At 34.4% G+C, this 25,667-nt stretch overlaps 2 protein-coding genes and 1 long non-coding RNA gene across 7 annotated transcripts; 1 reads left to right on the top strand and 2 right to left on the bottom strand.

Annotated features, from left to right (window-relative positions):
* The first annotated feature begins 1,606 nt into the window (after window positions 1–1,606).
* LOC107778975 (transcriptional activator DEMETER) lies at window positions 1,607–15,008 on the top strand. 4 transcript variants are annotated; one of them, XM_075228425.1, is made up of 23 exons: window positions 1,615–1,640; window positions 1,731–1,803; window positions 1,910–2,007; window positions 2,860–3,553; window positions 3,976–5,838; window positions 5,981–6,337; window positions 8,244–8,334; window positions 8,421–9,451; window positions 9,565–9,836; window positions 9,933–10,012; window positions 10,087–10,171; window positions 10,240–10,331; window positions 10,405–10,473; window positions 10,569–10,605; window positions 10,716–10,798; window positions 11,517–12,035; window positions 12,451–12,487; window positions 12,572–12,629; window positions 12,974–13,113; window positions 13,215–13,280; window positions 13,449–13,563; window positions 13,659–13,697; window positions 14,523–15,008. In XM_075228425.1, the coding sequence occupies exons 4-23, from the start codon at window positions 2,962–2,964 to the stop codon at window positions 14,699–14,701; spliced, it is 5,805 nt and encodes a 1,934-aa protein (XP_075084526.1). In that variant the 5' UTR covers window positions 1,615–1,640; window positions 1,731–1,803; window positions 1,910–2,007; window positions 2,860–2,961; the 3' UTR covers window positions 14,702–15,008. The 4 variants fall into 4 exon arrangements, with proteins under 4 accessions (XP_075084524.1, XP_075084526.1, XP_075084523.1 ...); XM_075228423.1 differs by lacking the exon at window positions 1,910–2,007 and having other exon boundaries at window positions 1,607–1,640; XM_075228424.1 differs by lacking the exon at window positions 1,615–1,640 and having other exon boundaries at window positions 1,719–1,803.
* LOC142167916 (uncharacterized) lies at window positions 12,563–13,290 on the bottom strand. 2 transcript variants are annotated; one of them, XR_012698167.1, is made up of 3 exons: window positions 13,154–13,290; window positions 12,846–12,954; window positions 12,563–12,687 (listed from the first exon to the last, which is right to left on the bottom strand). It is a non-coding gene; the product is annotated as an uncharacterized LOC142167916 (long non-coding RNA). The 2 variants fall into 2 exon arrangements; XR_012698166.1 differs by having other exon boundaries at window positions 12,641–12,764.
* Window positions 15,009–20,889: 5,881 nt separating the features above from the next.
* On the bottom strand, window positions 20,890–23,648 carry LOC107778974 (putative bifunctional TENA-E protein). The gene is made up of 3 exons (XM_016599306.2): window positions 23,372–23,648; window positions 22,072–22,289; window positions 20,890–21,426 (listed from the first exon to the last, which is right to left on the bottom strand). Exons 1-3 carry the CDS (start codon window positions 23,513–23,515, stop codon window positions 21,111–21,113), a joined length of 678 nt encoding a protein of 225 aa, XP_016454792.1. The 5' UTR covers window positions 23,516–23,648; the 3' UTR covers window positions 20,890–21,110.
* Between the last annotated feature and the right edge of the window lie 2,019 nt (window positions 23,649–25,667).

Here is a 25,667-nt window from a genome sequence, read left to right as displayed (position 1 = left end):
ACCCTACTGTATGCTACAAACACACTTCTAGCCTCCAAATATCTTTCTCATTACTATTTACTATTTATATTTTATTTTTTATTTATATATAAAATAATGTGTTAGACTTCAACCTTTCTCATTTTCTCTTTTTCTCTTCCCATTTAAAAAATAATTAAATTTCCAATTGTATTTAAGTAAAATGTACCTCGATCAAAATTAGATGTCACAAATAAGAGATATGTGAAAGTGAAATTCAATAGTGACTTCTCAAAAATTACCACTGACACCAAGTTAGCTTGTTTAACATCAACAATCCAAGGGATTGAATTAGTCTAGAACGAAAAGGTACCGGAAATAGTTTGTTCTTGCAAGAATTTTGTTTAACCGCTCAAACAAAATAGATCACAATGTTACAAGTTTAGTATTCTTTAATATTGACAACAAAATAAAATGCAAGTATTAAAATCAATAAGTTGGATTGTTACAGATATAGAGAAAAATAGGTTATCTACTATTAAATTTGAGAAATAATTTCATATCCCGCTTCTTAATTAATATCTAATGATAATTTATAATTTTTATTTAAAAATTTTAAAATTTAAGATTATTTGTACAAAATCCAAATAACTCAAATCACAATTTGACACGATTTATATTAGCGTATCGCGGGTACTAATACTAGTACTACTTAAAATCTAAAAATATTATATAATATATGACTTACAAATACGATTTAAGTTCGACGTATCTCCTGATTAGATATTGTCAAATGTAATCACTAAGTCATGACTATTTTCTTCATTTGGGTGACTGTATTGTGTTAATACTTATCTCTACGAACGGTCAAAACATATGCATTACGACAATCTCTACTAACGGTCAAAACATATGCATTACGACAATCTCTACTAACGGTCAAAACATATGCATTACGATAATTTCTACTAATGGTCAAAATATATGCATTACGACAATCTCCGCTAACGGTCAAAAGATATGCATTACGACAATCTCTATCAACAGTCAAACCATATGCATTACGACAATCTCTACTAATGGTAAAAGAAATATGCATTACGATAATTTCTACCAACGGTCAAAATTTATGCATTACGGCAATCTCCACTAATAGTTAAAAGATATGCATTATGCCAATCTCTATCAACGGTCAAAATATATGCATTACGACAATCTCTACTAACGGAAAAAAAATATGCATTACGATAATTTCTACCAAGGATCAAAATTTATGCATTACGGCAATCTTCGCTAACAGTCAAAAGATAGACATTACGCCAATCTTCACCAACAGTCAGAATATATGCATTACGACATTCACATTAAACTCCTCCTTGTATAGAAAATTTGGTCCAAAAATCATAAAAACAAACACTAAACAGTGTTACTAAATATAACTAAATTGTAATAAAGTATTATCTGAACCATTAAGAAACATTAAATAAATCTTTCCTATAAGAAAAATCGTCATCTTAACTTACTTTTATTGGGCGTCTATTAATCTTGGTAGCAAATGAGGATTTTGTGCTTTGAATGTAGCCTTTGCCAAAGTTTCTGCACCCCCCACCCCACCCTACCCTTTATTATATGAAATGGAACCAGCCTAAACATAGTACAACATTTCTTAACGTATACCAAAGGTTTGCTACTTCTGATGTTAATTTTTTCCTATATTTTTTTCTCTCTCTTCTTTGTCCCTCATTTCTCTTTTTTCTCTCTTTTTTAACAAGACTGACTTGGCTCTCCGGCATTGACTGGTTCTCAAGCAACTTCACTCCGGTAACTGAACTCAGCTAAAGATCGGTTAGTTTAGCTGTTAAAGATTAAATATTTGTCCCAAATTTATTAAATTCTTTGCATGTTTAACTGGTCTTTAATTTTATTTTGTTATAACAACCCATAAAAGTAGGTGATCGCATTTTCAACTCAGAATCATTTTGGAGATTCTGTGTGAAGATTTTTTGGGTTTCATTCATCTGGGTGCATTTCAATCTTCACCTTTGAGCTGTGAGAATTAAATTCCCCCAAATTCACTGTGATTTTCCGATTTATATTATCTCTGATTTGTTGCTTTGTTTTTCTGTTTCTTCCAATTCACTTGCTTTCTCCTCCTTGTCATTTTGAGTAACTGTTCTATGTGAGATTGCTAATTCGTAATCAGCATTCCTTTGCTTTTTAATGACTTCTGCGTATGGATATGGTGGTTGAAGTACTGAGCAAAAACTTAGATAAAAGCAAGAAACTGAAAAATGCAGTCATATATTCCTTTCGAGAATGAGATTCTATATGAACATAGTTCCCATTCCTCTTTTCTTATTGATGATTGTGCCATTTCTTATGGGTTACTATAAAATATTATTGAACTTTATTTTAAACAGCAATTGTTGATTTTCCCACTGGTACATGTATAGATGGTAATAAAAACAGGTTTAAGAGATAAATAAAAGCAATTCATGTAGACTGTAGAGAGCAAAATTCACGACTTGAATTAGTGATGTGCATACAACTGCAGAACTAAGAAATTGTTTGTTTAATTTCACTTCTCAGCAAGAACAATTGTAATGCATAAGTTTATAATTGTACAATGTATTACAATAAATTTTTTATATACATACTGAAAATTGATACTTGTTAATTGGTCCAGTTATTGTTGCATGTTGACTTGAGGCTAAAATTTGGAATCTGCCTTTATATATGTTTCTGATATTTTCTCTAAACTTCGAGATTTCAAGGATTTTCCTGTATTTAGATGGGTGATGAAATTTCTTATGCTTTCATGTCAAAGAACAGTTTTTTATTCATGTTCTCCTACCAAGTAGAAGCTGTTTTGATTGAAAGTTTCATTTGTGGGTTTTACAGTGAAGTCTCATCTGTGAGTCAAAACGAAGTCAGTTTCCAACAGTTAAAAGTCTTCCCAAGGGATGAATTAGACAGTGAGAAGAATACACTTACAATTTAAGGATGAATCTGGGGAGATTTTCAACTCCCCAAGGGAATAGAGTTATCCAAAATGGGGATCCTTGGGTTCCTGCTACTCCACAAAAGCCAGTTTTGCAAAGTCCCGATCTTATTCCAGCTGAAATGCAAGGAAATCAGATGGAAAGGTCAGATTGGCAGGATCTGCTTGGGATTTATGGTAACTTCTTACAAAAACCTGCTCATGGTACAGGAGCAGTTCAGAATCCATTCAACCCAGTGAATTTGAATAAGGATTATATTGGTCAGTGGAATAATGCAGCAGTCGACTGCAGAAGCTCTGATATAGATATCAACCGCTGTGAAAATGTACCAGGTCACGGTAGGCCTGCTTGCACTAGAGTTAATTCATTAGCAGAATTGTTGGGGATGAAGAACCAATCATATATGCCCTCCACCAGTGGAAGATCAAGCAATAGCATCCACCTCAATGATTTATCAACCTTTCAGAATTCATATTCTCAAGTCGAAAGCAGATATGAGCAGCTTCAGGCAGGTCCGAATTTTCTCAACGAGAGTCAAGTGTTTATTCCAAATCAGACATTTGATTGTTACAGCAACCGGCGCCTACCACTTGGTGAGTTAACCATTTATGAGGTCTTTCTAACTTGTGTTGGCAGAAAAAGATAATACAGGAAAGACAGGTAAATTTTAGATAAACCAAACAAAAATGTTATTTTTCCAGTAACAACAAACCTCCATTGTACTAGAATCCCCATTGTACTAGAAGAGAACCGATTGGAATTATGTATAGCAATAGTGCTAGAAAGACCTCATAACTACCAGGTACAATACATTAACATAAAATTATTCTTCGATTCCATATACTAGGGATTCTCTGACATCAGATAAGTCATTCCCAATATAAAAATTAGTTAGATAAGCATGTTGATGGCAAGTTAGTCGAGTAAAAGCTTAGAAAATATCCCATTTGACTGGCATATATCATGATATTTTATTCTGAATCACTAGTTTATATCCAATTTCTTTTCCTTACAGATGGAATTCTAGGCCCATATCAGGTCAATAAATCCATGTACTCATCCTTGACACCAGATGCTGGTACAGGTTCAAGCAGAAGTAGTTTCTTCCCAATTGCACCAGTAACACCAGAACAAAAGCAATTCAAGGATGACCAGCATTTTGAGAGACAGAATTTCTCAATAGAAGAAAGCTCTAGTCTTGAGAAAGATAAGCAGGAGAATGTTCCCAGGTCTGTGCAATCCAAAGATAACCACTCTGATAAACAGTTACAGAAAGTCACAGATTCATTGGTTGCAACAACATCATTGGGTGAAAAGATTGATGATGACAACAAAGGTAATGGAGACATTGACCTGAACAAGACACCACAGCTGAAACCTCCCAAAAGGCGAAAACACCGGCCGAAGGTAGTAATAGAAGGGAAAACCAAAAGAACTCCGAAGCCTGCTGCCCCAAGAAATAGTACTCCAAATGAGAACCAATCAGGAAAAAGGAAGTATGTCCGCCGAAAGGGCCTCGAACAAACTGAAGTTGTTGAGCCTGCTGCCCCAAGAAATAGTATTCCAAATGAGAACACATCAGGAAAAAGGAAGTATGTTCGTAAAAAGGGCCTAAAAGCTTCAACAACTCAACAAACTGAAGCTGGTGACAAGGACAGAGCTCCTGATGCTGGAGACACAGCAAAATCATGTCGGAGAATGCTATATTTTGAAGACAGAACAAAAGATGAAAGCCTGGCCAGTACCAATATCAGCCAAGCAGAAAAACATCAGCAAAGAAAGGAGTCTTTTGATTTGAACCTGAGCTCTCAAGATATGGAGTCATCTTTGGCTATCATGGAGGCTTCTGCAATATCACCTGGGCAGAATCAGCAGAATGGAGAAATTGCAGAGAAAAGGTTAACAGAAACTGCACCTTATGTAGTCAGTTCCTTCATTGAAAAGCCAAAAGATTTGGCATTGCCACTTCCTTCAGCAAATCAATTTACAAAAAAGAACCAGGCACTGAATGCCATTGCAAGAAGTCTAAGCATGCGAAACGTTAATCAGCACCAAAACAGCATTCGGCTTGGGTGTGATCAAGTGCCAGTTCATGAAGCTGGAATAGGCCACTTTGTCTTTGAGGCAAAAGATACTCAACCAAAGAGAGACGAAGTAAGGCAGCTGGCACTGGAAAGGACACCTCTGCTTTTGGGAGACACAGCTTCTGCACATGAAAAAAGAGGATCCAAGAGAGATCAGTGCCACATTTCCGAGTTTCAACCTAAGAGTTTTAGCCAGATGGGATCGGTGTGCTCAGACATGTTAGGGATTGACAATATTAGAAGAAATTGCAGCACATTTGATTTAGGAGGTTCAGAGATTCACAAGAAAACAAAGTTTGATTCTGAAATATATGGCACAGTATCCGGTATACCTTCCAGTACTGCAGCTTCAACGCATGGCTCAGTAAAGTTCCAGTCAACTAGCTTGAACATAAACAGATATGATGGATTCCCAGGTAGTGGAGCTAATGGTGAGGGCAGTAGGCGTTGCGCTAGTCCCATGATTGTTAAACATAACTTTCAAAAGCAACCAACCCCATCTCAATCCCATTCTTATACACAATCAATATCTCAGAAAATATCCCAACAATTGACTGAAAGACATGGACCCCAAGCGCAGGCCACAAGTAGTAACTGGAATCTTCAGTCTCAACCCCAAGCTCTCTCTATGTTTGTACAAGAGATCAGGAGGAGAATTTCTCGCAATAACATGCTAGCACGGATGCAGAACATGGGGCAGACATCATCCAATGAACTATTCAATAAGGGGGAGATGCTTACAAGAGACAACAAGAAATTACGAGGTGACGAACATCTCCCAACAAAAGCTAGAGGTATCCTTTTGCAGCTATTTCATCACTCTTGCTTTTATTGCTTCCTTTTTTTCTTTTCCAGCAAATGTAGTGCCAGTCTTAAACAAAGTATGAAGAATCTTAGATTCCAATAACAACTACAACCTTCTTGTGTCTCACACAGGCTTACAAGGAACACGCAGATATGCAGCGGCAGTCGATATGATCACACACCGATTGGAACGCCTTGTTATCAGTGACAGCAAGAAATATTCTGCTCAAGAGGAGCAAAAGGCCCTTGTTCCATACAAGGGAGATGGCACTATTATCCCATATGAGGGATTTGATCCCATCAAAAGACGTAAGCCACGGCCCAAAGTGGACCTTGACCCAGAGACCAACAGACTTTGGAACCTCTTAATGGGGAAGGAAGGAGGTGCAGAGACAACGGACAAGAACAACGAAAAATGGTGGGAAGACGAAAGAAAAGTCGTCCGTGGACGGGTAGACTCTTTTGTCGCACGGATGCGCCTTGTTCAAGGTACAAAAAATCCATATATCATTCATTCTTCAACTTAGAAGTCAACTGATTCTGAAATGATTATCTGGTCCCACCATTTACTTGTGTCAATGAGATAGCCAAAGCTAAAGCCTGAACAAAATATCAAAACATTAGCTGCAAAACAAAATAGGTATTCTAACACAATTGGATCCAAGGAAAAAAAAGCTTTTTATAATTTGCTCTGCAAGACTCTTAGAATAAAACAACTCTAGGGTCATGTACAAAAAGGAGCTGCGTATTTTGAATGTGGTGGCATCATGCCCTACAGTGTAAAATGTCCAAAAACAGCATATAAGTTTGTTTGTTAGAGTTAGACATAGTGAATACAAAAAGTAACCTAAAAAAGGTGAAACATGCTGAGTCACGAAGTTCAGCCATGATTATCAACAAGAGAAACTAAATTGTATATCTTCAAGTCTGGCATAACTGATGCATGAAAAGTCTGTAAAACTCATGATTTGCTAATCAGTTACTAATGATAAAAAAAGAGATAACCATCGGAATTGTAGAGAAACTAAAGGCAGTTAAACAAGTTTCACGATAGACGTACTAATTGGGATTCATTTCCATGACCACGTTGTATTAATAGAATTGACTAGTGTTAGAACCCGTGCGATGCGCGAATAATTTGACAGAATATTAATCTTATAAAACTATAATTTTAAAATATCATATTATTTTAATAAATATTAGTTGTTAATTTATTGTGTAATATAGTGTACAGAATTCTTCAATTATCTAAAGTATATAGTAATATGAATATTTAATAAATATGCAGTTTAATATAACTCAATGAATATAATTTTTTATTATTCTTGAAATTTAACTTGACTTTATTCGGTATGACTTTATCAAATTATGTCGATATTTAAATTTATCAGTAATATTTTTGAGTATTATTTATTTACTTAATTTTATCAAATAAATTTAAAGCGGGGATATAATCACCTTATATTTATTCTCCTCTTTATACATTAGTTTTTATTCTACAATATTTTAACTTTTTTCATTTAGTGCTTATCTATAATGCGAATATTATTATATTATTTTTCTAAATGGATGGTGGTGAATTAGTTCAAAGGTTAAATAGAGAAGTCCTTTTATTATATTTCATAAATCTACTAATAATTGTAATAATTATTATTTTTTATTATTTTCAATAAGAAATTAAATTAAATTCTTCCCGTTTGTATTTAATATGAAATTTTAATTAAAAAAACATAATAAGCTAAATTATATCTTTATATATTTTATTTTTTTCTTGAAATTATTGTTTATATTTTTGTCTTTAGTTTTATCTATTATAATATTTTTAGTTACATGATCTTATACATATAGCATGACCGTATCAATTATTATTATTCAAAAAATTTCTCATCTCAAAAAATAAATTAGTCTACCATTTTACATATATCTACATTGAATTTATTTATTTATATATTTGTTCTTTTTTATAATAGTTTTCTTTAAAATAAAATATTAATTTATTTATTAATTATTAATATAGATTTTGTCCTCCATGTTTTTATTTATTAATTTTGCTAAGTGTTTGATTTATTTATTTATTTTATTTTTTAAAATTAGGATTTTTCTGGTAGTGACACTTGTCATCCTATCCTTGAATTTTGCTAAGTGTTTTATTTATTTATTTTTCTTTTTAAAAGTGAGATTTTTTTGGTGATGACACTTGTCATCCTATTCTTGTTTTGCCTCTGGTATTATATATAGATAGATATATAGATAGATGACACTTGTCATTCTATCCTTGTTTTGCCTCTCCTATTATATATATATATATATATATATATATATATATATATATATATAGATGTTATGATGATGATATCAATTCCAACTACACAAATAATTTGAAAAAACTTTGCAGGAGACAGGAGGTTCTCACCTTGGAAAGGATCTGTAGTCGACTCAGTGATCGGAGTGTTCCTCACACAGAATGTTTCAGATCATCTCTCAAGGTAATTGTTGATGGTTGGAAACCATCAAATGGACATAGTTAATAATAGAAATTGATAACTTAAAAATTTACTTTATTTTCTTGCAGCTCCGCTTTCATGTGCCTTGCAGCCAAGTTTCCACCGACAAGCACCAAGAATACCCTCTCCCAGAATGGGTGTGACACAGTAGTGGAGGAACCAGAAGTTGAAATAATAGATCCAGATGGGACTATCACATATCATCAAGCTAGACTACAGGTGCCTACACGTCATCAAGGCTCCATACCATGCAGTGAATCATGTGAACACAGAATGAAAGATCGCATTCAAACAACTGGAGCTTATTTAGTAAGTGAACATGAAAAGAGAACAGAAGAGGAAGTCATTTTATCACAAAACTCTCCTGACTCTCTCATTCTTCAAGCCAATGAAGAACTCAGGTCAAGCTCCGGATCCAACTCGGAATGTGAAGACCAACCAAGTTGGCCCATCTTGAACAAGAATAGCACTCGAACAAACTGTTCTCCGCCGGCAAAGTGGCCTGCTGCATTCCAGGAATACCAGAGTCACTTTATGAGGAATAAACAATCAGAAAACATGCCCATCTTCAGGAATCATAAGTCAGTAGCTGTAGCGGGTATCAGGCATAATCAAACTCTTGATGCTGAGACGTACTTGCATGGTTATCCAATCAATCCACATGTTCAGGGTCAAGAAAAATCAGCAAGAACTTCCAGTAGTTTCTGGTTGACCATGACACCAGGATTTGGAAAACATGAAACAGCATGCCGTGAGAAAGAAATTGCCTCCTCTTTGACTTCAATAACTCCAGAACTCAATGCCGCAAAAGGAGTAGACTTCCTGAGCAGAAGCGTGAAACAGATAACAGGAAGTTCAAGTACTTTGACAGCTCAGCGAACCACAGTGCCCATTGTTCATGCATCAAGAATGGAAGATTATGCATTTGCAAGTAAGCACAGAGAAGAGGAAGGAAACTTACAAATGCAGCCTCACAATGGAAATTATCAACATTCTGTAAGTTGCCATCCAAAGGAGATGTCAATGGCCTCACAACTAGAAAGCACTTGCATCCGACAGTCAGTAAACCGTGCAGAAGCCATTGCTAAAGGACAAGAAGGTAAACCTTATATCCCAAAATATGCAAATAAGATTGTTAATTTACATACATCTGTAGTTCTTACCTCGTAGTACGTGCAAGAAACTCTTGCAATATAACCAAATCACATGCAGAAGTTCAAGCTTATATTTCAAGCGAGCAACCCAGTGTAACAGGCACCAGCATCTCAAATACAAGAAAAAGGAAAACTGAGGAAGGAGATAAGAAAGCTTTTGACTGGGATAGCTTGAGAAAGCAAGTCCAACCAAAGAGTGGGAAAAAAGAAAGAAGCAAGGATGCAATGGACTCACTGAACTATGAAGCAGTTAGATGTGCACCAGTTAAAGAAATCTCTGATGCTATTAAGGAACGAGGGATGAACAACATGCTGGCAGAGCGAATTAAGGTAACAGAGCACTAAACATATTTTGATGAGTCGCAAGGAGAAAAGAGACCTCGTCGGATAAGTAAAGATTCATAAGGATAATTTCTTATTGTGCAGGACTTCCTCAATAGACTGGTAACGGATCACGGAAGTATTGACCTAGAATGGTTGAGAGATGTGGCCCCAGAAAAAGCAAAGTAAGTTCCTTGCACTAATACAGTAAAAATTTCATGAGTTTACCTGCCCCTAAATTATTTGTTCCTTACTGCAGAGAGTATCTATTAAGTATTCGTGGACTGGGCCTGAAAAGTGTGGAGTGTGTGCGGCTATTAACACTTCACAACCTTGCTTTTCCAGTAAGATCCACTTGCCAATTTGCAATGACCTACAAACTTGATCTAGAACTCAAAGTTGAATTTGTCAGGTTGACACAAATGTTGGACGAATTGCTGTGCGACTAGGATGGGTTCCTCTCCAACCACTTCCTGAGTCACTGCAGTTGCATCTTCTTGAACTGTAAGTTATTAAAGCAAAACCTCAAAACTGCACTTTATCTACTATACGGGTTATCATTCATGCTTCCACACAGGTATCCGGTTCTGGAGTCAATTCAGAAGTATCTCTGGCCACGACTGTGCAAGCTCGACCAAAGAACATTGTACTTTCTCAAGACCTCATTATAATTTTTGTTTGGTTAAACATGCAATTATTAATCTAAAGGACGCTCTAACATACCCATGGATGTATTGGCAGGTATGAACTGCACTACCACATGATTACATTTGGAAAGGTAAGTTTAACTGCACTTTTTCAAGTTTAATATGCTGAGTATGACTTATTTTGGGGAGGTTGTCTCTCATCAGACAGAATTATTATGGCTTAATTTCAAAATTGGCACAGGTTTTTTGCACCAAAAGCAAACCAAATTGTAATGCATGCCCGCTGCGAGCCGAGTGCAGACACTTCGCTAGTGCTTTCGCGAGGTTAGTCATCCATGTGTTCAATCTTTTCTTTTTTTAATATAAGGAGGCTTAACATAAGGTTACCTTAAAGTTTTCTTTGTTCCTCTTTTTAACAACTTCAAATGAAAAGAGTTAGCATAATTGGGGGCAAAAGTATGGTGTCAAATTTAAAAACGTAAATCTTAAGAACAGAAACCATACTTGTCAAATTCAGATTAATATAATAATGATGATACTGATGATAACAATGATGATAAATAATACTTATAACAAGGAAATAGGAAAACTATATGTGTGCACATACATAATCCTTGTTAAAGCACATCTTAAATTGCTAAGCTATTTCACAAACCAAAAATAGCCACTTGCTAAAGTAATACAGCAGAACTCTTTAAGAAATTCATTAGCTATCACGAATAGTTGCTTGCAAAACGAGATAAACGAGTGAATCAATCTGAACCTGAATGCTTCATATGCACCTTTCCTCAGCTAAAATCCGTTCATCTCATCCATCAAAATACTTGCATGAGTCAACCACTCAGGCAATCCTTATTATTAAGTTAAAGTCACAAAATCATTTTAGTAATTGACAAGTAGAGCTCTAAAAAGTGTTCCTGAGATGGTTGTTTACTTATGTAACTCTTGCATTAGAGATGCAAAATCTGGCATCACTTTACTTCCATTATTATTTTGTCAATTTCGAGAAAAACTGACAAACATGTTGAAAAATTACCTGCAGTGCAAGACTTGCCCTTCCCGGCCCACAAGAGAAGAGTATAGTGAGTTCGACAGTTCCAATCTCTGGTGGAGGAATTGCAGCTGCCCCACTCAAGCCTATGCTATTACCCCCAGCAGGTGAAGGAAGAATGATTAGCCCATGTGCTCTGGTTGAAGCTGGAAACATCCCTGATTTCCTGAACAAACCAATGCCAATACCTCAAGAGATAACCAACTTGGATAGAGAAACAACTCTCATTACCAGCAATTGTGAACCTATTATTGAGGAACCAAAAACACCAGAACCGCTGCCAGAACTTTTGGAAAGTGACATTGAGGATGGATTTATTGAGGATCCTGATGAAATTCCAATGATTGAACTCAACATGAAAGAGTTTACGTCCAATTTGGAGACTATTCTGCAAGGGCATAACAAAGAAGGTGAGTTATCCAAAGCTCTGGTGGCTTTGAATCCAGTTGCAGCTTCAATTCCTACTCCCAAGCTGAAAAATGTCAGTCGCCTACGGACAGAACACCAAGTGTAAGTTCCTGAGTATTTTTTTTTATGTTTACCTGTGTAAGGATGTAAACAATATAAGTAAAATTTAGAAATCTGGAAAAATGAGACTTGGCAGGGGGGCAGAATATAATATTATAGTAGGACTTAATGTGAATATGAAATTGTATGGAATTAAGAACACAACCAGCAAAGAATGTGCAATGCAGATATTTATACAAATTTGCAGTGTGCTGAAAATGAGAAGATGTATAAAGCGGCAGTACCAGTTTGTATTGCTAGCCCACACCTCTCAACACCACCAATTATGACACCAAATGGTCTGCTAATAAACACCCACAAAGTATATAGTCTTCACGGTTTTACCTATGAAGCCATGCCAAAAAGCTCTAGCAGTTACGATCACAAAACTAATGGTCAATACTCTGATATATTGCAGGTACGAACTCCCAGATTCTCATCAATTGTTGGAAAAGGTCAGTTGTCTATCTTCTGTTGCTTCATTAATAAAATTTGGTTTAAACTATGCTTTATTCTAACCCAATAATCTTCAAACACAGCTGGATAAACGAGAACCTGATGACCCAAGTCCATACCTTCTGGCAATATGGACACCAGGTATGCAACCGAATTTTCTTTGAATAGTATCTTCTTCTCCAGGATACCGAGTTACCGACTAATGCACACAGAGCACAGTTAGTGAGTGGAGAATACTTGAGTTCGTGTTTCTCAACATAGTGCCAAATTGCTATTCTGAAGCCAAACCATGCATTAGCAATATTTCACTTTTTGAAACCAAAAGATAACCCATATAGTACGGGGTGACAGACTGACCAGCTTTTCAGTTTTTTTCTCTTTTTTCTCCGTTCTGTCACTGATTGCGCCTACCAATATAATGGTGAATTAGAACTCTAGTCTGCAGTACATTATGTTGTCGTGACTCCTGCATAATGTGGCACCAGGTGAGACTGTAAATTCAATTCAACCTCCTGAAACAAAGTGTGATCCCAATGGCTCGGGGAGCCTGTGCAATGAAAAGGATTGCTATTCATGCAATGGCATTAGAGAAGCAAATTCACAAACCGTAAGAGGCACACTACTGGTAAGTGGCCCAGGCATTAGATGTGTTTAAAAGTAACTACCTGTAGAAGAACTATAAGCTAGCATTGCATTTTTGTCTCTGAAACACCAAGCTTATTGCAGATACCATGCCGAACAGCAATGAGAGGGAGCTTCCCACTCAATGGCACATACTTCCAGGTCAATGAGGTAAACTCTGGACCATGTCATCTGATCATTATTTTCAGGAGACTGTTTGGGCAACAATACTTCAGAAATACAAGAGCAACTGTTCATAATGCAACTTGAAAATGGAATATTATTGATTGCAAACATTTAATGCCTGATCATTGAATTAGATGTGATCTTACACTGCAGCTTTTTGCGGATCATGAATCCAGTCTTAATCCAATTAATGTTCCGAGAAAATTGCTATGGTCCCTGCCAAGAAGGACCGTGTACTTTGGGACCTCTGTCTCAACAATTTTTAAAGGTACCTACTAATGCTCAGGAAAACATTGTGGTTTGATCCATGGCTTAAGAATTGAGCCTTAACTTACTGACTACATAAACATTGATCTTTATCAGGCTTGTCAACAGAACAAATTCAGCACTGCTTCTGGAGAGGTAAGGCCAATTTCTCTTGCTTCTCTTATTTAATGTATACAAAAAGGATCTGAGTTAAGTATGTTAATGCTAAAGATGTGGAATAGTGAGATAGGAACGCGCTTCAATACTAATGGTTCTGCAGTAGAACGAGGCTCATTTAACTTAACGGTTATTACTGAATGGTACAAACCCATGGAAGGGCAAGCAGAAAGATCTTGGACTTGTCACCAAAAATACAAGAGTTTATGAATGTGACTAAGGATATTAGTAAAGCAGTACACAAGTTATACTTTTCAAAGTGATGATTCTACCTAGAAGAGATAGACAATTTGCGACGGTACAAATTCACAGGGAAAGAATTGTAATCTAGGGAGAAAGTGTGCACCCCTAGGACTTAAAGTAGGGGGCGATTTTGGATGAAAATCATCAAACTTAAGTGCTCAGATACTTCTAAAAAGATCAAATAGAATTGGATCGGCAAATAAGAGCTAGATAACTTGTGATTTATTCTTTAAAGAACAGAGAGAAAAGAAATAACAGCTAAATTAATACAAGCCATAAAATGAATAACACTCGTGGAGAGCAACAATTAGTTATAATAAGGTAGCAGGTGTAAAACTTATTGAAATACGAGGCAATTGTATCAGGTCATACAACTGTTTAAGAAATTACTCAAAATACCAGCACCTTTCCTTATCTCACTATGGGAATGGAGACGTGTCTTATACCATGTTCAACTTTATCTTTAACCTAGTAAAAGAAGTGATTGAGTTACCTAATGTCTACAGTCAGATTACGTACAAACTGTTATTGTGGATGTCATTTTCAATAAGCATTTTGCAGGATTTGTCTGTGTGAGGGGATTTGATCACAAGACAAGAGCCCCACGACCTCTCATTGCTAGATTGCATTTCCCCGCAAGTAAGTTGGTCAAAAATAGAAGTGATGACAGAAAAAAGGAGGGAGCTGCTGCAGAGAAGATTGCTGGTTACAACTCACCAAAATCTGCCCATATGAAGTAGAGAAACACTGCCGAGTAGGATAAGAATTTGATGACTAACACATTGTTGACGTTGAGTAACCTCACCTTAACAGGAGATACAAGTTTACATGTTACAGCAGCACATTATTTGAAGTCACCCCTTGGCAAAGAGGGTGTAGTGTACAATAAACATCTCCTATTCTTTCATTTATGCTCACAAACTGAGCCATTTTTCAAGAATTAGCAATACCAAACAATAATAGATGTAGGAAAATTGAGATGTAACGTTCATTGTTTGATTGTGCAAACAGTTAATGCCAATGCAATGGATATTTTTTTTTAATTCATGCCCCGAATGAACTACTGCTTTAAATGTTGTTAACAGACTCATTTATGAGATGTGGAAGAAGTGGTTAACTGGAGATGCATACCCGTGGGGTTTCACCTCATAACTTAATATAGATGGACTGTAGTCTAAGCAAAGGATACAAAACCAAAAATTTTAAGATAGGAAAAAGGATCACCTATCAGCAAAAGCTCTGCAAATTATGCTTAATAGAACTCATAATTTATCGCCAACTCTTCTCAAATTTCAGATGTACTTCTCTCTCTTCCCCAGAGAAAAGTAGATAACAGCTCAGCAGTAAATGATACACACAAATTAAAATCAAACATCACCTAGAAAATATTTTCTGTGAAGCCATTACTTTTGGGAGTAAGTTAGCAACAAAGCATCTCTCTCTGCAAACGTTTGAACTTACTAAATTCTGGAAGTTATACACCATACACTTGCCCCAAGTTTGAAAGTAACAGAATAATTTATCTAAATCCGGAGACTCTCATCCATAACCATCTGAGTATTTCCCTTTTTGGCACTTAGAGGGCATAAGGTCCTTAAACTACAAATCATTTATTTTTATTTATCAAAATGCTAAAAAGGATGGACAATCCCATACACAAGTTCCAAGGCTCTGAATTTTCTCAACTTCCACATTGGTCAAAAGGCCCATACTCTGTTAACTCTCTAAACTATGACCAAATCTCACCCTGTCTGGAATGTTAATAGACTATACTACAAAATTTGTGATTAACCTTTCTCCATTCTTCTCTTTCCAAAATTTTACATACCCAATGCTTAAATTAAATTTGACATCTATAGAGGGCTATATAAGGTAGTATTACAAAAATTTCAAGGATGGAGTTTTCAGGCAACTAAGTTCTTTTCAAAATATAAAGAGCTATTACTACTCTAAACTTTTGTAACCTATAGCTACTGGCATAAACTAAAAAGTTTTATGATCAAAGAATATATCTCTCTGATTTTGTACCTCTAATACTCAGGGGCGGATGCAGACAGTGAGTTACGAGCATGGACAGAGCTAGGGGACGGAAGGGGTTCATCCGAACCCACTTCGCTGAAAATTATACTATATATCTAAGGTTAAAAATAATTTTATGCACATATATTAGTTGTTGAATCCTCTGTGTTCTCCCGTGCTTACGTTTTTATTTTTTTGAATTTCCTTGGTCAAAATCCTGCCTTTGCCACTGGTTACGAGCCATGTATAAGTATTTGTATTAGATTTATGAGATAAGTACAAAATATTGATTTCAAACCCAATAAAGCAAATGAGTTGTAGTAGAATCCCGAACTCGAACTCATAAAGTTTAAATTCTAGATCCGACTATACAATTGTACTCACTCAATGTCCAAAACATCATACTACTCAATAAGCTTACATACTTGCAAACCAGCTAATAGCCTTGACATATTTCTTTAATCATTTCTATTTGCTAATTATCATTACATTACAACAGAGTCATAAACAGAATAATAACAACAACAACAATGAGAAAGATCGAGTTCATAATTAGTCCATAAGAAGACTAGAGCAACAAGCATCACGTTAATCAAAGATTTAATTCAGATGATTCTGCGGTTTTATGTTGATAAGGAATAATCAAATACAGTATAGGATTTAACATTGCCAGATACATACCGATTCAGCAATCACGAATTTAAACGGCGGTAACGAAATCAGTGGTGAATAATAGAGTACCTGAATAGCTTTGATCGAAAAATGTGGCGGCGACGCCGATCGGCAAGGTTACGATGCTACCGCGGAGAGCAGAAGGTGAAGCGATGGTTGGATTTGAAGAGTTTCTAATTTTTTTTTCCTCCCCTAGGTTTGAAGAGTTCTTTTGTTTGCCGCCTTTTATTTGATTACATTCCCGCCTCCTTTTTTGCTTTCTTTTTATTTTTTGTTTCTTCTTTTTTCTTTTCTTTTTTTGCTCTCCTCTGGCTCGAAAAATAGCGACGTTTGGCTAATTCTTTGGAATATCAAATCAAACAACACTTCTAGGGGTTGTTTGTTTATTTGTTGTTATGCAAGGATTATTATGGAGAGATTGTTTATTCTATGATTAATACTGAAGAGGTTTTATACAGTGACTACTAATATATACATACTTGAATATCTTGCTTTTAAAGGTTGCTCCTTTTGTTTTCGAATTGTTTAATCTCGCAATGCTAATATACGTATTCGTATTTTATATTTTATCTCGTATAAAATAATGTACATAGATTCTCATATAACTTAATGCATGTATTATAATATTGCCAACCAAATCTTGCATTGGTTATACAGAGATTACTTTTTCTCAAGCGGTCAATCAAAATACTGCATTATCTTTGTGAGATTTTATATTGAATTAATTATTACCGTCGACCAAACAACTCCTTATAATACTAAACAATTTCCATTAGTTCAATGACATTAGAAATGGACTTGTATTTTGTGCTTAGAACTTTCTATAAAATATCCTATCACCTCATAAAAGTTTCAAAATTACCTAGTTACTGAAGGATTTTGGGGCCATAGAGTTGCAGTAAAATTTTGAAACAGAAATATTTAACTTAAGATCAAAATTTCTACCTCGGTGTTTGGAATTTTATTAGATTTTGTAGCAGTACCAAAATGAGTAAAAAGTTACTACAATATTATTTTTGTTGAGGCCTGAGGGCAACTAATTGAGCATAAGGATCCCTCATTTGTTTTAGAATTTTTCCTCTTAAAAAGAGATTATCGACTTCCAAATGTATCAAATATAAACTATCTAAGGGGCAGAAAATAGAGCCATTTGGATGATTGGAAGAAAAAGATTTGAAATTCGATAAACAATGGATCATCTCTATCCAGTTTGGCTTGAATTAAATCCTTTGATCTAATTGATATTTTTTAATAAACTGGTTTTATCAATCACTATTAGTATGGGTGTTCATGTTTCGGTTTGGATCATTTTTTTCTTTAAAAAAAAACAAATCAAGTAAGTCGGTTTTCAAATATTGGAACCAAACCAAACCAATTAAGTCGATTTTTTATCGATTCGGTTTATGTCGGTTTTTATCGATTTTTCGATTTTTTCGATTATTTATCGGTTATTCTTAAGTAAGAGACATACACTACCAAACACATATTCCGACGACTACATTTTGAACGTAACACTATCACTATCAAACCAATTGCTCTTTGAGAAATCTATCATTTATCAAGATATATTGATGATAATTGAATCAAATAGTAATGAATAATTTAAGCACTCAATTAGAAATAGATTATTTATAACATGAAATTGATTCTTGTATTTAGCTTAAAAAACTACCAATCAAACTAGAGTATAAAGGCAAAGAACTATATTATTATAATAGCAAAGAACTAAAAGTGCAAACGATTAAACATGTACCATAAAATTTTAGAAACTTTATATACAAATATACATATATAAGTGTAATAACAGATTTTAAATAACTACTTCTATAGTCATTTTGTTTCGGTTATTTTTTGATTAAAACCAAAAATCAAACCAAATTTGATCGGTTATAAAAATTCAAAACCAAAACCAAACCAAACTAAAAAAGTCTCGGTTTTTTTATCAGTTTGGTTCGATTTTCGATTTAGTTCGATTTTTCGGATTTTTATGAACACCCCTATCCATCAAAATTTAATTACTCATACACAAAAAAAAAATGTTAAGAGTTAAAAGTGTTAATCATAATCCATTACTTTGAGTTTGACAAATTGATTATTTTACTCAATTATCGAATTTCACTTGTCTGTTTAACTAACAGCAGCTTGCTTAATTCAAATCAGATTACTGGGCTGCAGCTTTTCTTCTAAGAAGCTCCACTATCACTTCAAATACCAGCAAAGACAAAGCATGCTAGAGATTTCATCTCATTTGTCTAAGCATTGTGTGCAGAATTTGTAAGTGCGTACAAATTGACATAAAACTATTATTATTAACAAAAAAGAAAGAAAGAAAGAAAGTAGGGGTATTATCACTTTTAATCTACGCCAGAAACTATTTATATCCGGTAGCCGAAAAAGTGTATAAATTTTGTATAAATTTTGTATATAACATACAGAATGTATAAAAGTCCGATCTATATCTTTCAGCAACTGAACATATATGTACAAAAAATATATAAATTTTATACATTTTTTCGACTATTATTTTTACAACGGTTATACAGTGTCATTTTTTCAAGAAAGAAAGCACCCCGCTGTAACGACTAAAGCGAGAAGGTCCAAAATTATAGTTATGGTTCATGAAATAGTTTATTTTATCGTTCGTTCGTTTAAAGTTGGGCTCAATCAAACTAATTTCGTTTAAGAAAGAATTTACTTTTGCTTGGACAATATTAATATTTGTAGAACAAAAGAAAAAGGTACAAATTCAAATTAGCATTACGAAAACGATTGACCGAGGTCGAGCGATGACAACGCGAGACTTACCTTCTTTTCAACTCTTTAAGAGCTAGAAGAAGTGTAACTATATATATACCCAACAAATAATTTTTTCTTCTCCAATACGAGACAATGTTCCCTTGTAAAAGAAGAAAAATCAATATTTTATTTTTTCCTCCATTTCTCATTCACCTCAACTTTGAACTAAAAACCCACCGGTAAGAGCGTACGAATTGACATAAGGGTTCATGAAATAGCTTATTTTTGTCATTCGTTTAAAGTTGGGCTCAATTAAACTAAATTCGTTTAAGAAAGAATTTACTTTTGCTTGGACAATATTAATATTTGTAGAACAAAAGAAAAAGGTACAAAATCTTTATAAAAAGAAAGAATAGAGTGGCTACTTTTCAATAATAAAAATATTTTAGAACTTTTGAATAAACCTATTCAATTCTTCATAATAGTAAATAAAGTTTTCTACAACAAAATCTAAGGTAATATATTGCAAACAATGGCTAACATCTTATTCACTTGAATTAAACATTGCAAGTATAAGTAATGATCTTAAAGGCTTTATATCTTGTAAGCATACTACATTATAAACAACAAAGTACAAAACAAAAGGTAGCACTACACTAAAACCAAATATTAATAAGAGGCCTTAAACTTTTAATTATATATAAATATATATTAAAAAAGTTTAGGTCTCTTATTAAAGTTTGACTTTAGGTTATTAATTTTATTGAGACGACCATGTTCCTCCCCCATTATCCCACATTACCATAGCTTAGCATTTACCTATTTATAGTTACCAAACACCCATTTGACACTATTATTATTGTGGTATTGCTTTATTGCAAGAAAATAACATCTATTAGTACTACTTCAATTAATAATTTGTTTATTAGTTGTAGAAAATTGAGCACCCTCTTTACTATTTTGCTTAATCTGGTAGTAGTTGTTTTCTTTATTGTGTCTGTTTTAATTTTAGCTTTGACGCTTGTTCAGTTCTTCCATCCTTTTGATTTTTTATTTTCTGATTGAGAATTTTCATGAATTTTTCAGCATATTTTGCTTTGGTACTGGCTGTGTGTGGTTGATCTATTGAAACTGAAGTAGGTTTTGCTTGAATGTTTCAGTCATGATTTCTTTGTTTCAATCATTTTCTTCTAGTTCATGGTTTTCAACCTGTTTTGCATTGTGGGTACAAATGTAACTTTTTGGAACTGAATTGTTTTCAATAAGCATAAATTAAGCTCCAAAATGGAGCCGTTAGTGAAAAAGGGCAATATTAGCTCATATTACTAATGGCAAGGGTCCGATTGAGCCCAACGGATGGCAAAAGAAAACCATTTCGCAAACCACAAGGCAGTTTCAGACCTTTTCCCATAACAAAATGATGCAAAATTCACCTAGGGACACCAATCACTTTCCTGAGTTTAACATCAAGAACTCTATATTTTTATAGAGCGATTGCTTCTTTCACCCAATAAAATTTACATAAATGCATGAAAGACACATTTCCAAGAGTGATCTAGTGAGGCCAAAATCATGCCAAAGTACAATTGTTTGCTATAAGACAATGTCATGTTTCTATGTAGAGTACAACATACCGTCCTAGTTTATAGATGGAATAGACTTCTAAACCACATGAACTCAGTTTTTCTCGCGACTCATAAATGACGGTCAGTCAAGAGGCACTCAGTTTTCCCCGCGACTCATGCTCCAAAACTCAACTTCATACTCCAGTACACGTATAACAATTGCCTCAGCTTTTGAGATAATATCTTCTGGTGACTTCTCAAGACGACGATTAGCTATATCTTGAAGAGAACCACAATACCGACCAAAATCATCATTGCCCCATCTTTGACAAGTCTCTTTTAGTTCTTCTGAAGTTTTAGAGCCATCTGCTAAACAATGCGCATAACTTTCTTGGTAGACAGCTTCAATTGCCCAAAAAGCTGTAACGGCAATAGTATATTCTACATCATCGCTCATTAAGCTTTCCAAAAATCTAGGATAAAAAGAACACAAGCAATCAAAAGAAAATTCACATGAAGGACTTGATTAAACACTGTATATAAGGAGAATGGAACGACAAAACATGTCTTTGATATTGGTTTGGCTTACTAGGAAGGAGAAGGTAAGGGGATTGCTTAGGCACAAGTAAAACATGATCCGTATTTCATATCCTATCTTTGTTATAAATAAAACACATTACAGACTGATTCTAATGCTTGAACCCTTTAAAGTTAGCTTATTGTTCCCATATTAACAACAAAAGCAACTGCATACGATATCAATTAACTTTATCAGAGAAGCAAAACTAGGAGCTTGAATACAAGTTGAGGGGATCCTAAAAAATCTATCAATTTGACTAGTTAGCCAAACTACATAAAAATCTTTAATATAAACCAATCGGGGCTAGAATGCATCTTCAGATATTTTCAAATCAGAATTGTTAAATTCTCAACAGCTTTCTAAGAAAAAGGATGACTATAATAGATAGAAATAAGACAACCTATATCATGTTGAACACAAAAACATAACAAAGGCATAGAGATTATAGTATTGGGACAACTAAGAACCACGAAAATGAGATTGGCCTAATTACAAAAAATGCGTAAATATCTTGTATTTATAATAGTGCACTTTAAACCTGCAATATTCTAGGTTGGCCTTTTGAGGAACAATATTGGACAGTGAAACATTCCATTTAGATGCTTCTCTCTTGAACCATGATATCTCATCATTCAGTGCCGCAACACCGCCTAAGATAACCTCTATGTCTGAATCATCGTCCGACTCCTTCCAAGCTTTCAGAAGTAAACTTGCTACGAAAGGGACAAAGGCTCTAACGAATATATAATCTTGCCCCTGCATCCAACTTCTAATCTTTAACTAACAGAAAACTGCATGAGCTTGCAAGGAAGAAACCGAACATGACATGGAAGATATTTCAGTTGCAGAAACAAAAAAACAGAAGCAAAGTGTCACGCTGGTAGAATATGGTTAAAGCTCAAATACAGAAACAAACAGAGCCCCATCAAGTCTGGTTGTGAGTTCGCTGAACATGTGGCAGCAACTATCAGGCAGATTCAGGATTAGGATTTAAAATTATATGGGTTCAATCTTTAAGGTTCTTAGCATTGAACCCATTGTATGTTTAAAGTTATGGGTTAATAACTACCAACTTTTTGCAATTTTAGCGGATCTTTATACATAAATTTATGCTCTGCATCTAAAGTACTGGGTTCGGATGAACCTGATACCACCACTTTACAGCCGCCTCTGCAACTATGGCTGCCTAAATGTATGTGGTTGAGAGTTTGTTAGGAGATACGCATTAGATTAACATAACAGTAAAGCGCCATCAAGCTCGCATTGAATCCAATTTTTTAGGCCGCGAACAAAAGATATTGAAGTTATCTATCACTACATTCAATTGAGATGAACAAAAATTCCTGTACATAATCAAACAAAGATAATTAAAGGCTGTAGTATCGCCAAAACTATTTAACTTTGTCGAACAGCAAATTGAGTCAGAGCAAGCACTAAGTAAGAGGGATTATTATAAAATTACTGTATCTTAAACCTATTTATTTGCAGTATTTTACTTGTTCTTCACCTAGTCAAAGATCTTTATTTCTAATTTTACTAGGAGTAGATAAACTTTCTCTCCTTATAGCATAGAGTCTACTCAACTAGTTGGTGACCGGTGACCAGGAGGTCACGGGTTGAAAATAGACTCTCGGTGAAATGCAGAGTAAGAGTAAGGTTGCGCAGAAGAGACCTTTTGTCCGATCCTTCCCGAACCCGCGCATAGCGGAAGCTTAGTATAATATACTAACCATATATATATATATATATATATATATATATATATATATATATATAGGTTATAAGTCGATATAAAGCAAATTATTTTAAAATACTTGTAATTTAAGAAAAAAGAATACCAGCCATCTTTTGAAGGCAGAGAGTTGAACAGACCCATCACGGATGCTAAGGGTAAATGGGTGTCTTGTGGCAGCGGTATATAGCTGATGGTGTTGATTAAGCCATTTTTTGATCATCGGAATATCTTTTTTAGCTCCTTCCATTTCCTACTCGTTCTTCTTTCTTTGCCACTTGAGACATTTTGCTTTTCCTTTTGGAAGGGTCAAGGGTGGAGAATTCGAGGTAGCGCGGATTTGGAAATGGGGCGGGTTTAGGGCAGGCAACCCTTAATGGGTCTAAAAAGATTTTAGTGATCGAATTTTTCTGAATCAAAGTTGAGGAGTGTTTCTTTTTAGAATTATAGCAAATGTTACCATACCTCTTTAAATGTTATGGTTAGAACTAGCACTAATTAATTTGTGGACAATTGCTTCCAAATTTTAATTTGTGAATATTTGCTTTCTAAGTTTCAAGTTAGTCTTGAGAAAGCTCTAGTGTTAAGATTTTCGACTCTAGTATTAAGACCCCGTTTGTCCATAATTTTTTTTTCCTTTTTTTAAAAAAAATAATTCAAAAATACATTTGTCCATAAAAGTTTGCAAGTTTTTTAAAAAAAGTTCAATCAAAATTTTTAAAAAAACTTTTTTCTCCACTTACAAGATTGCAATATTTTTTAAGTAAAATACATGTCCAAACATAATTTCAACTTAACTTCAAATAATACTTTTTAATCAAAAATTATATTAATTTTTATATCCAAACGCCTACTAAGTCTCGATTGTTGGTATGAACCTTATAATAATTATCATGTCTAACTCAGAATAAGTACGGTAAGAGGACTTAAGAATCACCAGTACATACAGTTTTGATAGGGTAAAGAGCATTCTCATTTAATCGGGTCAATTGATTTTTTGGCCTTTCATAAACTTATTTTTAATTTTATGACCTTACCTCTTTTTTTACAGGAGATTTACTTTTACACGTAAGAGATCTTTCATTTACACATAAAAGATCTAAAAAGATATTTTTTTAAATTCAACATTATAAAAGATCAAGAAGATCTAAAAACTCTCTTTAATCCAACATGAGGGCTCAAGAATCAATTGGTACCCACAAATTACAATTTTGATAGTGTATAGGATATAGTGGGTTCGTTACATCTACAATCAAAATAGAAACTGAACATTTCATGGTTCACAATTTTCAAGCCTTGTCCTAGCCATTGTTTAAATAATAAATTATTTAATTTAACCATTGTTTAAACTAAATTTACTGGAAAATCCAAGGGAAAATGATGTAAAGGGAAGCCACAACCTCACTATTAACCAACAACACAGTACACTACTAATATACTCATGCTCCAGTACATTAATTATACACCAAAATACATTCCTTTTTTGACTCGATTTGTACATGCTGTACAGGGAAATTAGTAGATCAACATATTAAGTAACAACAACTCGATAAACATTGGATTATAACTGTTGCGGAAGCCGAATATATATAGAGTGATTAAATCACAACTACTGTATCTAAAGGTAGTTAATAAATAGTAAATGCGACAATAAATCAAAAGAACACCAGAAATTAACGAGGTTCGGCAAAAATTTGATTTTTGCCTAGTCCTCGGACACAATCAACTCAAATTTTATTTCACTCCAAAAATACAAGTGAAATACTATAGGAGAGAAAGAAGATTCAAATGCCTTAGGAGATAAGAAGGCAAGTGAGAGATGTTTACAAATGAACAAAACCCTTGCTATTTATAGAAGGGAAATAACCTTAATAATGTCATGCATGACATCATATTAAGTGTGATCATGCAATATAAATGCATGAAAAATGCACCTACCAATTTCTTCCGAAAAAGAGGTTTCAAATGTTCACACTAGTTCACATTAATCTTGTCAAATTCAACAAATCTCCACCTTGGCAAGATTTCACTTTTTTAATTTTCTATCACTGATAAATTTTGATTGTGTCTTCAACTTCAATCTTCAAAGTTCAACAATGTTGATCAAGTTCAAACAATGTTGAAACTTGATCGCAGTCACTATTTTTGTTAGCATATCAGCAGGGTTGTCTGTAGTCCTAATTTTCTGCACTATGACTCCACCTTCTTCTATAATATCTCGTACAAAGTGATATCGAACATCAATATGCTTCGTCCTTGCATGATAAACTTGATTCTTGGCTAATTGGATAGCACTCTGACTATCACAAAATAGTGTGATGCTTTCTTGACCAATACTAAGCTCCCTAAGCAACCCTTGAAGCCAAATTGCCTCCTTTACAGCCTCCGTAATTGTCATGTAT

This window comes from Nicotiana tabacum, chromosome 13 (genome assembly GCF_000715075.1).
Source record: "Nicotiana tabacum cultivar K326 chromosome 13, ASM71507v2, whole genome shotgun sequence".
In the NCBI taxonomy this organism is placed as follows: Eukaryota; Viridiplantae; Streptophyta; class Magnoliopsida; order Solanales; family Solanaceae; genus Nicotiana; species Nicotiana tabacum.
This window is presented reverse-complemented; position numbering and strand designations above follow the sequence as displayed.

Bases quoted from the DNA above. Each gene is read 5' to 3' on its own strand.
- LOC107778975 (XM_075228423.1), top strand. From the start codon at position 2,962: ATGAATCTGGGGAGATTTTCAACTCCCCAAGGGAATAGAGTTATCCAA. The intron at 10,606-10,715 runs GTAAGTTTAACT...AAATTGGCACAG, and splicing joins ACATGATTACATTTGGAAAG to GTTTTTTGCACCAAAAGCAA. The intron at 13,114-13,214 runs GTAAGTGGCCCA...AGCTTATTGCAG, and splicing joins CCGTAAGAGGCACACTACTG to ATACCATGCCGAACAGCAAT.
- LOC107778974 (XM_016599306.2), bottom strand. From the start codon at position 23,515: ATGGAAGGAGCTAAAAAAGATATTCCGATGATCAAAAAATGGCTTAAT. The intron at 22,290-23,371 runs GTATTCTTTTTT...AGTTGGATGCAG, and splicing joins CTGCCTTCAAAAGATGGCTG to GGGCAAGATTATATATTCGT. The intron at 21,427-22,071 runs GTTTAAAGTGCA...TTTTTATCCTAG, and splicing joins GCCAACCTAGAATATTGCAG to ATTTTTGGAAAGCTTAATGA.